Source organism: Nansenia antarctica, assembly GCF_963989245.1.
Source record: "Nansenia antarctica genome assembly, chromosome: 5".
Taxonomy (NCBI): domain Eukaryota; kingdom Metazoa; phylum Chordata; class Actinopteri; order Argentiniformes; family Microstomatidae; genus Nansenia; species Nansenia antarctica.
In genome coordinates this window covers 24776937-24792541 of record NC_137690.1, presented here as the reverse complement: position 1 = coordinate 24792541, position 15605 = coordinate 24776937, and the positions used below count along the sequence as shown (strand labels likewise).

Sequence of the window (15605 nt, the reverse complement as noted above, 5' to 3'; positions counted from 1 at the left end):
TGCAGTTCATGAATACGTTATCCACATTAAAAACAATTCATGATTAAAATGACCTTTATTGCTATTTCAAGATCATAACTTAAAAAGCACCATTAAAAGAGAGCTAGCATGTGTTACAGTCAACACCCCTAAAATGTTACATATAAGTAAGTACTCTAAAAACATGAGTCCTGGAAGCTGGCCTAGTAGTCAGGAGAGGGAGACCTCAACACGAGCTGGAAGCTGGCTGAGGACAGTTATGAATCCATTTGGGCGGATGACTCTGGTGTTGGGCTGGCCACCTCCCCTGAGCTGTGGCCTCTCTGGCCTGTGGCAGCTGAGGAGTGTCTACACTTGGGAGAGCAGCACTGGCAGCTGTAGTACTTGCTCTTAACCTTCCAGAAGTGATCGCCATAGTCAAACCTGAATGGAGACCACAGGGTATAGCTATCAACTTCCATACATCCCTTAGGGCATTTTGATTCATTCCATACCACAACATTAATGCTAGTTGGGAAAACACACACATTTGATGGTGTATCACATTCCAGAGTACATTCATCAGTCAATCGTTGATTTATGTTTTGTGCATCTCACCCAAGCTGATCCCCTGCTCTAATGGGCTTGCTGGAGAAGAAGGCGATCCGTGGGAAACGCAGGTCTTGGTGCATGGTGAACACTCTGACTGCTAGCAGGTTAGACTCACACAGGTGATTTATGAAGCGGCCAATGTTGCCAAAGAGTCGTGCATCAATGCAATGCACATCACCCACCTACAAGACAGTAGATGGAGCCAATAGTTTACACATTTAATAAAAGGCAGTGAGTGGCAGTGAGTAACAAGCAAACTCTTGGCTTGAGAAAATACTGAAAGAACAACATGTGTCAAAGGCATTGATTTCCTCTACATATTGTGTTCTCTGCAGCACCTCCTGTTGACCTGAAAGTATACAAGTATGACTGTACATACACAACCCTATACACAACATAAATATCTATATTTACATATATATATATATATTTTTTTTTTTTTTTTAAAGAATCACAATAATTTGCCACAAATATGTTTCTTAAGACATCTCTCAGTTAAATCACCTTATTGTCCAGGGTGTAGAGGAAAGAGTCATTTTCCCTGATATCTGCCTCTGCATCAGAAATGATCTCACCCACATACCTGCAGAAATAAGAGAGAACCTGATGGGTATCCACAAACCAGAAAGTAGAATGAGATGGAGAAATAATGGAGAAATATAGGATATGGGATCAATTTCACTTGTATATATTGATGAGAGCAAGAATACCTTGCAACACACGCTAAAATTCAAATGTATGGTACAGACATTATCATAATATTGATTATTTTCAAAACATTTTATTTCGAATATGCCTATCTTAAGATCTCACTCGCAAATAAAGGTTCCTTGAGGAATATCCTGCAGTGCCCTCACACCCCAGCCCATACGCTGGGTCTTATAGAGCTGCAGTCTGGACCTGGAGGAGGAGAGGAGCAGAAATGTACTCAAAATGTGCAAAATAGCAAATAGGGAACCTGCTTCAGCCAATTAAATATTATCTACTGTCATATGCAATGTCAGTGTAGCGATACCAGACCGAGTGTACACAGCAAATGTTGTGGTGGTTGTCTTAAACCAACAACAAAGTAGATATACTAGTGGGTTAGGAAGGCCCCTTTTTACCTCAGCCCATTTTGTACTACGCGATTTCTGCAGGACCTCCAACAGGAGCAAGCATGGTTACACTCAAACAGGACTGGGGGTTCCTTCTGACAGAAGTCCTGAGGCAGACGTCCCTCCTGTAGAAAGACAACATGTCTTACAGTATATACTGTAGGTTCCAAGGGTGTCCATTATATCCCTTTTGAATACAGGAAAGCAAACGGAAAATAAATGTAACACATTGGACTTGGACACATTGCCTCACTGGCGACATCGACTTACTTTGTCATACCAACAACGGAGACTAAGTTGGCCACACATGCAGCTACTGGATGAGCAGTCGTCTGTACATGTGCAATGCTGAAAATGGAAGGAGAAAACCATCTTCATTAAACACCATTCATTCTATGGGAACACTCCAGCATAGTTGCCCCTCAGTGTGAGTGTCATTTCTCCTGAGCCACAGCAACATCTCAGCTGGGACACATCACGGACATTCAAAGTTATTTCATAAGTTATTTCAAAAGTGTCTCAAGAGCACCGGAGCGTCACCTGCAAGTGAGTGATGTCCTTGTCTATGTTCATCGGGGAGGTGACACAGTTGTCAGGGACGTATTTGAAATTATCGGGGCAGGCGTCACTGTCAATCCCGTTCACACAGGTTATGGGAACCGCCTCATAGCCCCGAGAGATGTCTCTGGGATGAAGAAGACAAGGACACATCGATGTGTCACATCTAACTACTGCAATTACAAATCTGCCCCCCCCCCCCCCCCCCCGCCTCCCCCCACCCCCTCTCTGTGGAGTGAACCACTGTCATACAGTACCTGCTCAGGAGCCTGTCTGCATGACTGTCCCTGCTTCTCCTAACATCAGTCAGCTTCTTATTGGTGCTCAGGGCCGTCCACACCTTGGAGTTGTAGATGCAACAGTCCAGAGGGGTCTCCCCCTCTCTGTTCCTCAGGTTGACATCTGCTCCTCGGGACAGAAGCAGTCTGGAGGGGGCAGATGTTTGGTCAGACACTAGCAGTGGGAGGTACATCACTCGTCTGGCCTGGTGAGACGGAGTGGAGTCTCTTTTTTAATTCCTTATCTCCTCTATATTTTTTCCCTCCTCCTTTTCAAAATGCATTGGAGGAGAAGATCTCAGTGGAGGAACCTTTGATCATCTTCTCCTCCAATGCATTTTGAGATGGGAAAAATTACAAGGGAGACGAGGATTAGAGAAAACGCTATTGGGAAGCAAGTATAGGGTCTCGTCCACATAACTGTAGTTAGCAGCATGACTGCCCCCCACTGGCCGACTAGTGCACTCACAGGCAGTGATGACAGCGTTATCTCAGAGATGTGTTGACAGATGAGAAAATGAAAAGGAACTGAAAGTTGAATCTTTTGAGGGTAAATCTGGTGAAAGCAGAGACTGTGTTCTCACGTCACACATTCCAGTTGGTTCTCTCGGGCAGCAATGTGAAGAGGTGAGTCCCCGTGGATGTTGAGTGCGTGGAGGTCACATCTGGAATCCAGCAGAACCTGAGCGATATCATCAGAACCAGAGAGAGACGCCCAGTGGAGGCCAATGTTCTCCTCCTGGAAAGAAGTCAGAAGGTGAACTTCAAGAACAATCTATTTACATTGAAGATTATCCTCAAGATAAGGGCAACCCATCAGAAATGGAACATTCTGAGGCTTCAAATAGAAGCATACTCAACCTTTGGTTTCCAAATCAATATCTTATATGAAATACATATAATTGAATATGTGTTATATTGATGTTCCCAATAGAGGAGGGTGTATATTTTGATGTACTGGGAGTTTGAGGAAGCTATATGGCATCATTTCCTGTAGCTGAACGAAATGTGAACATTTCCTACCGATGAGGACAGATAGATAAGGACAGTCACAGGACGCTAACTTCATTCAAAAAAGTAAGTGCCTTGCCTTTACAAGGTGACATCCCACAAAACATCTGTTTGACTTCGATCCGACGCGTCAGTGGAGTGACCTTGCCTCTGTCTAGCCTCCCCCCCCTCCTCCCCCATCCCCCCATCCCCCGTGTCCCTGTGTGAGGTGTGAAAACAGAAGGTAGACGTGGGATGATAAGACGTACTGTTAACTGAACGGTCTGCCTCTCGCACTGACCTTGTCACGGATGTTAACATCGGCGCCTCTGGAGAGCAGGAGCAGGACGAGCTCTCTGTGTTTATACTCGATGGCCCAGGTGATAGGAGTCCAGCCCCCGTCATCCTGAAACAGAGCACAACCCCCACCACGGCTTTACGCTTCTTCCTTCTTCAATTCCATTTGACATTCTGAGAGCGTTGAGAGGGGCTCAGAGAAGTGAAAGTGACAATGGGTGAATTCAAACCAGCGCTGCCAAGCGGCGATATGAGACTGTAGCTATCGGCTTTCACTTCTTATTCTTAGCCTGCAGTCATATAAGAACTAGGTGGGAAGGGAATGTGTCTGGTTTTACCACTGGTTCTAAAAAAAAGTGGTCAGGTTTTTACAGAACATGGTTTTGCAGAACAAAGGTGGGGAAAAAAAGTGGAGAAATGTACTCTTGACAACATGCAAGCAGCCAGGTCAGTCTTCCTCTTGCCTGTTAAAGACCCTTAATGGCATGTTGACTGGGCCGCAGCCTAATGGACAGGCTGTTCAACATGGCAGGCATCCAACAGGGCTGACCTCCAAGTCATCCTCCCAGAGTATTGATGATCCTGAGGTACACGTGAATGGCTTCAAAACGGTGGGACAACACCAGCCACAGAGGTCTGTCCACAGGGCACAGCCTATTAATAAACTGCTAGAGTGCTAAGGGCCAGAGACAATGATTCCCTCTATGAGTGATCAACTGATCTCAGTTCATCACGTTATCACAGAATATAGTAGGATACAATGAGAGTAATCTGGATCGTCTAGGCCCAGTATTTCAAAATGTTTACTCTGGATCAAAATGATTATTTTTTGCTATCCAGGATCAGATCGAGCTAGCTGACTTCCCCTAAACGATAAAAAAATCTGACCCTGGATAGCAAAAAAGAATCTGCGTCATCCTGATCTAGATTAAACGTTTTGAAACGTTCTGATCTAGATTAAATGTTTTTTATCGTGGGCCCAGGTAATAGCATGATAGGAATTATAGACGTGTATAAATCAGTGAAACAGTGACATGATTTGAATATAACGTTAGTAAGGGTTAGGGTTAAGGTTACTGGCATGGGCGTTTGTACCTGGCAGTTGATGTGTTTCGATGCCTTAGACAGGAGATGACACACGATATCATAATGTCCTAGTTTAGCTGCCAGATGCAGACATGTGGAGCCTTTGATATCCTGAGATGAGAGGAAGATGGTTCACAAACAAACAAATGAATAACGTTTTGTTCATTGCTATTCGAAAAAAAAAGCACCAACAAACAAAAACCGACAGTACTGTGTCTGTAAGTGTCTGTTCACTACATATGGTTATCCTTTTAAGATATGAATGAGCCATGGGCATAAAGCAACATGATTACATGTACACCAGCCATCTCATTGTGGATCAGTGAGAGTGCTGGAAGGGGGGTTTCCACAGGCGTGGCCTATGGGGGGGGGGGATGACAGATGAGCAGACTGACCTTAAGGCCGACCGCAGCCCCAGCCCTCAGCAGGTACTTGACCGTGTCCAGGTGGTTGTTCTCGCAGGCGCCCATCAGAGGGGTTCTCTGCTCCTCGTCAAACATGTCCAGGTTGGCACCAGCCTAGTGAGGACAGGGGTTCTTCAGACATGTTGTTTCATACCTGTATGCATTTCTCTTGTATGTAATAGCTTACATTGCAGTTTTGGTGAGGAACGCCATTTGAATCTATCTACATGTATACCTGCTCCATACTGTATCGGAGCCTGCAATATCTCCTCACCTGGACAAGCATGTGACAGACCTCCTGGTGGCCTTCAGCAGCAGCGGCGTGGAGGGACGTGCGCTGGTTCTGGCCGTCCATCAGGAAATTAGGATCTTTGCCGTCCACTGGAAGCATTCAAGTATTAAATCGCCCCCCCTTACGTTCAGTCATGTAAACCACGGTTGCTATAACGATGTTCAACACTCAAACTGAAGGGAACAATTCAGACGGTATGTTTAGTGGAACTCATTCGGAACCCAGGAGAAACGTGGCGTGTGGCTTTTACCCAGCAGATGGATGACTTTCTGGAGCTCCCCGTGTTCCGCCGAGATGTACAGCTGCTTCGTGTGATACTTCACTTTCTTTGGCCTTAAGCTAGATAGGAAAAAACAGCCTGTCAATTCATATCCAAGCTGACAATCTATGAGTATTTTTGCAAAGTGTTTTAATAGGCTTGTTCGTTAACCTTACTTTTCATCATCCAGTGCCATAAGGATGTTTTCTAGTGACTCTGTTACTGGTTCCTCACCGGCACATAAAGGCTCTTTCTTTAACCTAGTGTAGTAAATCGGACAGTCATCATTTACATGTCACATTAAGCAAAATACCCAAGCAAATGGAGGAGAGGCAGTGAGCCAGAAAGAGAGAGGAAGAAAGGGGGAGGGGGGGGATTAACATTAAGAATGAAATTAGTAAAAAGCCTGATGTAGTGTACTTGTTTGGGGTGATCTCTCTCCTCCTCTCAGGCTCGGCGGTCTTCTTAGCCCTTTGAATGTGGGGGATGGGTGGCAGAGTGGGCACAGGGTCAGGTATGGGCACAGGTACGGGTTTGTATAGGGGGACCGGAGGTTTGGGTAGGGGGTCAGGCTTGGGCACATTGACTTCATGAGCCCCACTAGCCTCCTCTCCACAGTGAGGGCAGAATCTGCGGTCCTTGATCACCGAAGCGCAGCCACGATGGAAGCGGTGAGAGATGCCTCCATATGGACGACACTCCATGAAAGTCCCCTGCAGAAGTCATAGATTAGATTAGATTAAATAAGATTAAACCATTTTGTCATTGCACAGATTACAACAATTTTTTGTTCGAGGCACAGGGTCAGCCATAGTCCTCAGGAGCAATTAGGGGTTAATTGCCTTGCTCAAGAGCACAACCGCAGTGGTTGGCACCTTAGATATGATGAGCAACCCTCCGGTCACCAGCTCACATGCAACTCCCTCCTGAGGCGGGAATCGAACCAGCGACCTTCTGATTGCTAGCCGGCCTCTCTAACCTCTAAGCTACACCTCATACATATTTATTTTTTACCATTATTCAGAAAGTGTTCAGTCAGTGAGACACACATGCAGAAGGCAATTCTATAAATTATTTCAATTCACATCTAGCTTGGTTTGTGTGTGTGTGTGTGTGTCTGTGTGTATGTGTGTATGTGTCTGTGTGTATGTGTATGTGTGTGTGTGTGTGTGTGTGTGTGTGTGTGTGTGTGTGTGTGTGTGTGTGTGTGTGTGTGTGTGGTTTGCCTCCACTCACCCCCCTGCAGAAGAGGCCACAGCCAGGGCAACACTGGTGCTTGACCATGCCGGCCCGGTGGTTCTCACACAGGACCAGCAGATGAACCGTGTTGGAGGGACGCATCATCTCATACTTCACAACACTCCTCTGGCACCGACTCACCTGTAGAGAGGGGAGTAATGGAGAGACAGGAACAAAGTGATCTACTGGTCGACATTAGTCGACGCACAAAGGCTGAACGGTTGTTTAAGTGCAGGGTGGCCCTACCAGTCCATCCACACTCTCTGTGGCCATGCAGGTGTGCTCTGGCAGAGTGAGGCCGTCCCCACTAGAGGGCGTCTCCATGCGGCAGCAGCACAGAGGAAGCTCCTCCGCCAGATCTGTCGCTGTCACCTCAGCATCCACCGGAAAGCCTGCAAAACAAAACATGTTATTCTACCACCAGTTTCCAGGGGGGTGTTCCACCAACAGTGCTAAAGGAAAATCCAGGCTTATTTTTGATAAATCTCAAGACTTTCCTTAAGCGACATTGATGGAATACCCCACAGGTATACAAAATAACCAAAAGAAATGTGTACAACTACTATATGCAGATTCATGATAACATCTCTCACTTCAGATAATCTCTCAGTCAACTCTAACCTGAGAGGGGAGGAGAGAACAACTCCTCTTGTGCTTTCAGGTCCAGAGAATCCAAAGCCAGTTCGGTGTATTCCTGAATGACTTCCTCCATTTTGGGTGCTTTGCTGAGGTCAGCCACCTTTCCCCCTTCCCCTGTCATTGTGTCCTGATTTTCTTGTCTCTCAATATTCTCTTCATCTAAGAGAGCTCCTTTGATCCCTGTATAGCTCTCTTGGGCCTTAGTCACTCTCACTGGGTTCTCTTTCTGCAGGAAATAACAAATTAACAAAATAAAATAACGAAAAAAACTACTTAATTTAAAAAAAATCATTTTCAGCCATAGTGGCTAATTTTCTAATACTCAAAAACCAACATTAAATCTTTCAAACAAAGGGAATCTATCTCAATGGGTCAACCCATCAAAACAGGTGGTGTGCATACTGCACATTATCTGATGCAGGGGTGTTCAACCGTCCTCCTGGAGAGCTAACGTTCTGGAGGTTTTCACTCCATCCCTACCCTGCTAGAACACCTGATTCATCTTAACAAGGTCCAGTGACTACCTAATTAGTAAAATAAGGTATGCTACTGCTGCAGGTTAGTGTTGGAGTGAAAACCTGCAAGACAGTAGCTCTTCAGGAGAGAGGATCGCATTGAGTTGACCTCTCCTGAGCAATAGACAGCTGACCACTTCAGACATACAGTATGTAGTGACATTTAAAATAATGGCAGTTTCCATGTGGAGAGAGAGAGATTTGTGGCTATATTTTGTTAATAGCAAAGCATATTATCCAGTCATAAAGTCATAAAGTATCTATCAAAGTCATGGTAGAGGAGTTGGAAAGTTCTCTTACCTTCTCCTGCTGTCTCACCACCCTGGACTTCTTCTTAGGGACAAAGTTGTACAATCCCATCTTCCTCTTTTTCCTCCTGGATGCTACTACAGATATACACAGGAAAAGAGATGGGGTGGGAGTCCACTTAAAGCAGACAGGCAACCAACCATATGGAACTTAACTAGTGCAAAGTAACTTAGGGTACCATGACATTGATGCTATGTGAGACACTGAGGAAATAATTGTTTCCCTCTGCCATCAGTGCAGGTCCCTTACCTGGCTGAGGCTTGGTGGTGAGGACAGCCTTGCCCTTGCCCTTTCGGCTCGGGGGTCGCTTGTTACGAGCAGGCAACTCCGGCTTTTCCGTTTCCACCTGTTTGTCTGTCGTACCTGATTGCGCTCCTTCCCTGTGTAAAAGCTTCAGAACAGAGTCTTATGAGTTCAGTCATGTTTTCCACAAGAAATAATTGCATATCATAACGCTCTTTGCTGACGATAAACTTTGTCAAAATTTAAAAAAACAAAAAAACAATGCTGTATATTATTAGCATCATTCAAAAGCATATCATTCCAAGGATTGGGGTTAGAAGAGTATTGTATGTTTACCCTCAGTGTTGCTGTGGTGGAGGTTGGTTGGCCCATGGTCTTCCAGGCCCAACGTGTCCTGACTGCAGGGGCAGGGTCCACAGATGATGTCTGTGTCTCCGAGACCCCTGCTGCAGCACCACCCTCCCCAATGTCTGCATGGGACGGAGGGGTTTTGGTCATGAGTTCCATAAACCTCCCTTGAGGTGAACCGCTTGTCCTCAAAGGGGCTGTTTCCGCTTGTTGTTTGTGCAGGATGAAACCATTGCCGGCGATGATTGACCCGTGAAAGGGTGTTATCTTTACTTTGGTCTTCTTGTTGTTGACGTGTGATTGAGATCTCGGAGCTCTCTGCCCCTTGGCTACTGTAGTTGTGGGAGAGCCAGGAGTGATTTTTCCTGTCTCTGACTCTTCACGGACACCCCTTCGATCCATGTCTCTTGTGTGTGGGGGGGGGTTCCTCTGGCTTCTTCACTCCAACCCCAACAATATCACCTGGAACATAACATAAGCTATTAGTCTCTAAGAATGAGAGTGAACATGAATCATATCCACTTGACAGTTAATGTCCCTGTCACACAGGCCTTCTGTCTGACACTACCTGCACACTAGGAAACAACATCACCAGGAACAGGACTATTATCTTTAACGTTCAGGGTAATAATAAAATGTCTGCACAGTTTTGTGTCAAGCTGTGGTAACAGCAAACGTAAACCATAAGACTTCGTTATCCATTCAAAATCGTTATTCCATGTTTTGCATTTATTAAGAGTAACAATCAACTCTTTAATCCTCATCACAAAACGACATAAATGGTCAGGAGCTCAAACTATGGTCACAGTACTGCACATACTCTATGCATCAATTAAAGAAATACAACTTCTTACTTAATTCAGTTTTTAGTTAAGCTGTAATAAGGTTATAGACAGTGCTCTGATTTATGCAAAAGTGCAAGCCTGCCACCACTATATCCTTAAGCGTCAAGGAGTAGGCTGGAGAAAAACAAAACAAAAACAAAGCTCAATCCAATAGAGAAAAACACAAAAGAGAAACTAGTGAAATCATGTGGAGAATACTCCTCGAAAGCGCAATGCAAGTGCAAATAAGATCCTCGGCACCGCCAACATGGCCCTTGCAAAAGTTTCAACAACAACAGAGTAGCACCATACCTAATCTGTAGTTGGAGAGCGAGAGTCGGAGGGAGGGAGGGAGGGCGGAGGGAGAGTGCACTGCACACTGCTTCCCCTTCCTTCCCCACCCGCACGCGAATTTGCGGAACCTAGGATGGTAGGGGAAGGTAGGGCAATACCGCTACCTGATTGGTTGGCGAGGCACTCGTGAGTCTGGCTAATTAGATGGTAGACTCACCAGCCAATGAGGGGGCTCTTCACGAGTGCTTCGCCAACCAATCAGGTAGCGGTATTGCCCTACCTTCCCCTACCATCCTAGGTTCCGCAAATTCGCCACCCGCACTCGTTCAACCTCAGTCATGTGACAAAGCGGCTCCTTATTGGTTCCGTTGCACTGGGATAGGCCCTAGACTAGAGTATGGCGCATGCTCAGTGAGTTCACTCTTTTCAAGAGCAGGAGTGCATGGGAATTCCGGCTCTTATTTAGTGAACCAGATCCATTGGCGCAGCTCAGCAATAAGAGCCGGCTCTTTCGGCTTCCAAACAATAATCTTTGGCTTCAGACAATTTTTCTTTAAATGTAATGTTTTCAACCTATAATTGGTGGACATTTAAATGATTCAATGTAACTATACTAAACCTTATCATTTCAAAACATCAAACACTATTACACGTGTAGCCTATTATAAGTTACTTTCTCATTTTTGTTGCAAGAAATAAATGCAAGTTTCTTCATCTGTAATACATTGAAATACTCATATACTGTCATATTGATGGTTAAAAAGTTGTTGTTGTAAGACCATTTATTTGATATTTATGGGTTTGATACTACAGCACTTCACTTGTATGGTGACAATGACACTTCCTAATGACAGAATATGATGGTCACGCATGTATCAAGCTTTTAACAAGCTCATGTAATTAATATGATAAAAAAATTATGTAAAGAGCTTCTACCTCCCTCCCTCCTTCTCCAGACTGAGATGCTGTGGAATCCAGGAGGATGGATTTTCGACCTTGGCCTGGGCTCTGACGACCAGCCCCAAACACCTGACAGAGCTGAATCTGATCGGGAACTACCCTGGAGAGTCAGGAGTGAGACTGCTTGTTGACATCCTGGATGTCAGCCGTAGTCGGCGCCCCTGGAGCAATTAGGGGTTAAGTGCCTTGCTCAAGGGCATATGCAGCTCCCTCCAGTGGCAGGAACCAAACCAGCAACCTTCCGATAGCTAGCCGGCCTCTCAAACCACTAGGCTACTGCCACCCACCATACTGCCACATAAGGACATTAGAGTGAGTATTGGTGTCAAAACAAATCACTCTAAACCTTCCATCTCGATGGCCTTAATGAGGAACTCGACTATAAGTGTTTTCTGTCGTTCCTGTTTTATTTTGTCTTGCCCATTTGTCTTTTAGTGTATAGTCTGACATCGTAACCTAGTCAATCATTTGTCACTCATTTGTGCTTGTACAGCACGGATGATGGCTTAGACGCTGAAACATTTGCTCTTTATATTTATTCCCTTTTTTAGCACCTTCCACTCTCATGTCATGTTTAATTTCAAGTGAAAGAATAAAACGTTTTGCTTCCTGCCTTTTTCACTTAATATGTGTGAGCACCCTTTTGAAGTGAACCTTGCTATTTTGCTTGCTATTCATTACGCACTAGCCACCTACATAATTAGTATATGAGTGTAGGCTTATATATTGTATGTCCCATGGGATATTTCAGTCAAGTGGAATATTATTTTCTAACATTATTCTTTTTCATTCATGAAATCTTTGAGGAACCTGAACCTGAACTTCACAAACCTGAACTTCCAGAGTGAAGATGCTGCTCTACTGTGGGGTTTACCAGTCAACCTCTGAGATTTTCAAGAAAGTACTTGAAAAGTATTACATTTGAAGAGTTTTCAGTTAATTCTTGTGACTTTGTCCTCAGATAGCGAGGCGGCGTACAGGGATGAGGTAGAGCAGCTGAGCAAGCTGTGCAAGGTTAACAACCTGCTGCTGAACCAGTCAAAGACCCAGGAAATCATCGTGGACTTCAGGAGGAAAAAATCTGAGGTCCAGCCCCTGCTCATCGACGGAGGGAGCGTGGAGAGAGTCTCAACCCTCCGATTCCTGGGGGTGCACATACAGGATGACCTGTCCTGGAAGAACAGCACAGCAGCCATCATCAAGAAGGTACAACAGCGGCTCTACATCCTGAGAGTCCTCAGGAAAGACCACATCATCCCAGCAGTCATCAGTTGATTTCACATTTAAGAGTTGAACATGGTTGGAAATCCCACTCCCCTGTAATCTGGTCACGATGGATGCACCCATTTCTTTGGCTGAATCATTGCTCTCAAAAGAAACAGAGTCCTCCAAAGCATGTGCCTGAGATGAAGTTGCAGTTACGACAGTTGAAGTTTGAGCAATTTGCTGAACATTGCTATGAACATTATATTTTAGGTGACACTACTGTATTCCTGCAGGAAACAAAAACTAATTTGTTTCTTCAAATCATTAACAGTTTTTTCACCTTCTCTCACTGTAGGTATGACAATATATTTAAAGCGTTTGACTGCTGACCATCACAAACTATTTCAGCACTTGTATCAAACATAGAAACTTGATACCAAAGCATCATTATATGATCCATTACCCATCTTCTATAAGGACAATTGGGCCCTTATTACATATGTGGTGTATGAGGTTTGAAGCAAAACACATTAAAAAAAAAATCTAAAACATAACCAAATCACTTACTAAAAAGCATCAGATGGCCATTACTTATCACAGGAAAACATTCACCCTCAAACAAAACAAGTACAGGCCAATTAAATATTTGTCACCATTTCCCTGAAATTCTTGAAATTATCTTGTCGAAAGATGTTTTCTCAACTAGTTGGGTTAAAGTTGATGGTGTAGAGTCTAAAAGTAGACTTGTGATTTGCAGTACAATGGAAGAAGAAATACCAGTCTTTTGTCAAATAAGTGATGTACTTTTGGTTGAAGACAAAAAAAGACAATTTTATAATAGACAAACATGATTTTATTATGCAATTTAAACCCAAAGTTTTCATGTTCATGACACAATAAAAACATGTTAAGACAAACATGTTTTTTATTGTGTCATGAACATGAAAACGTTGGGATTAAATTGCATAAAAATCATGTTTGTCTATTATAAAATTGTCTAACTATATTCTTATGAAAGATTAATGATAGCAAAACATGATTTTATTTCATGCAACCGATGTCCATGATTAATTGAGGTAGATGCAACACCTTTTTCAGTGGTATAATATTGTACATATAACTGATCCAATATTGATCTTTGATCAATATTGGATCAGTTAGTATGCACAATATTATACAACAGTACCCATACTACTAAATTCACATTTTGCCAAATTCTGAATGAATTGACCATTTCAAGGAATGTTTGGTTACTGGGCAACACCTGGCTGCTACTGAACTTCCTGTGAGTCAGCTGATACTGGGTTAGTAGTAGTTTGTTAGCTAACAGGAAGTTCGTCTGGATCCAGCATGGTATTGCCTAGTAACCGAACATGCCTTGACATGGTCAATATAGTACATTACAGGTAGTTCTGTTCTGTTAGTTCTAATTGGAAAAGAGACATTAAAACTGATATTACAGTACAACATCACTTATTTTTAAGAAAAAATCTTTATTTGTCATGCATAAGTGCACTTGACTCAAACACATGTAATGGGCAACTGGAAACAGTTATGTTTACTGAATGGTTTAAAACGTTACATAGTACAGTATACCATCATTCATCTTTGGCTGCTGTTATGAGGAACGCTGTACCCGGTTCCTGAGATTATTTGGAAAGAAAATCAATTGAATATCCTAATTATAGCACATTGACACTTACTCTCATAAAACGTCAAGCAGAGTTCAGTATGAAGCATATGCATCTCAGTCACTGATTTGATTGATGTACATCTGTTTCTGCATTGAATATTGGCCTCTAGCTGGCATCCAATAGTGTTGCTGTGTTGTGTGACTGTCAGCCCATATGGAATGATGAACCTTGATGACTATTTTAGCCCCTATGGGATGGAACAGTGCATTAATGATTTGCTTTGGTATAATCTGAAATTGGTTGGTGTGTAAAAAAATGGTCAGGTCTATGTATTAGATCAGATTGCACTAATTTTGTTTATTTTCATTTGATGTTGTGAAAGCCTTTGGTACTGTAATTGTCTTTTTGTGTGAAAGGGACATTTTTGTACGGCTTTAGTGGTGGGTTTTGACTGAAAAGTTCTAAGAGCAATAATTTACTTTGAATCATCTTTCAACCGTCAATCATTCATAAGCGTCTGAAACTCTGTCTTGTAAAGGGTCTCCTTATCTGCACTGTAAAAAAACTGTAAGGCGGTCAACTTCTCCAGAATTGATTTAATTGAGTCGTCACTTACAAGCGAGTTCGTTTAATCTCAACGAGACGTCCTTGATATAACTTCTAAGATAAAATGATTCAATCAAATATTAGGCACCACTACTGAACTGTTCTTTAAGAGAATATTTATTCGAGCACATCAGCATGCAATAGCATCAGCACGCAATAGCATTTCATTCCATGGAAAGGGGTCCTATCTAGTTTCACCTCCGCAGGCCAGTATCAGCTAGTCGTCAATAGGTTAACTGCAGAAGCTTCACCAGACAAGAGACCTGTTTCGCCTTGATACATAGTCTTTATACATTTTTTATTTAACATTTGGGGCTGGGCTGTCCCTCCTCCCCCTATCTGGTAGTTTTTAATTGTCAGCATTAAATCTGTTGCAGCTGTGACCATTTGATTAGTAAGCAAGTGTTTTAATTAGTTATGTGGCCTTCAACTCCTTTCGGTGTGTGTGCGAGTGTACTGTGTGTTATCTTCTTCTTCTGGCCCCCGGCCGTTAGTCATGGTGAGAGTGGTTGCACACTTTGTCGGCTGTATCCACCTGTGGGAGCAGCCTAATCTTGCGCAACGTTAGACACACACACATTCTGTTATGTTTTTAAGAAATCAGTAAGCATTAAGAAATCAGTAGCCTAAGCACAGTTATATTTTTAGGATGAACAGACATTTTTATACAGTTAATTCTACGTGCGTTCTAAAGCACTAATTGGCCAGTTATTTGATCTTCAAACCCATTCCCTCATAGGTCAGTGTGTCCTTTATCAGAATAGCTTGTGAAAACATACTGTTGCCCGGCCCACAGAGTCCCAAGACTTGGGATTCGATTAACAAGTTAAAATACAGTGTATAGAAGAATAGACTTATCATTAATCATTAGTTATGAAAGTATAAAATCAGTACAGGAAAATAGAATATCATAACAGCAGGTGTAAAATGGTTGTTAGCACATAGGTAAAAAATAAG

At 43.3% G+C, this 15605-nt stretch overlaps 1 protein-coding gene across 1 annotated transcript; it reads right to left on the bottom strand.

Moving 5' to 3' along the window:
- On the bottom strand, nucleotides 1-9573 carry ehmt1a (euchromatic histone-lysine N-methyltransferase 1a). Its single transcript, XM_080532117.1, has 22 exons — nucleotides 9113-9573; nucleotides 8783-8924; nucleotides 8525-8610; nucleotides 7692-7935; nucleotides 7317-7462; nucleotides 7068-7211; nucleotides 6252-6544; nucleotides 6008-6091; nucleotides 5823-5911; nucleotides 5555-5661; nucleotides 5272-5394; nucleotides 4886-4987; nucleotides 3795-3899; nucleotides 3088-3242; nucleotides 2483-2650; nucleotides 2208-2352; nucleotides 1938-2015; nucleotides 1677-1792; nucleotides 1384-1470; nucleotides 1075-1153; nucleotides 577-752; nucleotides 1-402 (listed from the first exon to the last, which is right to left on the bottom strand). Exons 1-22 carry the CDS (start codon nucleotides 9524-9526, stop codon nucleotides 237-239), a joined length of 3249 nt encoding a protein of 1082 aa, XP_080388243.1. The 5' UTR covers nucleotides 9527-9573; the 3' UTR covers nucleotides 1-236.
- Between the last annotated feature and the right edge of the window lie 6032 nt (nucleotides 9574-15605).

What these genes read in the sequence shown, in the direction of transcription:
- ehmt1a (XM_080532117.1), bottom strand. Translation starts at nt 9,526, where the DNA reads ATGGATCGAAGGGGTGTCCGTGAAGAGTCAGAGACAGGAAAAATCACT. An exon ending in AGGACATCACTCACTTGCAG is followed by an intron (nt 2,016 to 2,207) that starts GTGACGCTCCGG and finishes TTCCATTTTCAG; the next exon opens with CATTGCACATGTACAGACGA. An exon ending in TCTACACCCTGGACAATAAG is followed by an intron (nt 753 to 1,074) that starts GTGATTTAACTG and finishes ACTGTCTTGTAG; the next exon opens with GTGGGTGATGTGCATTGCAT.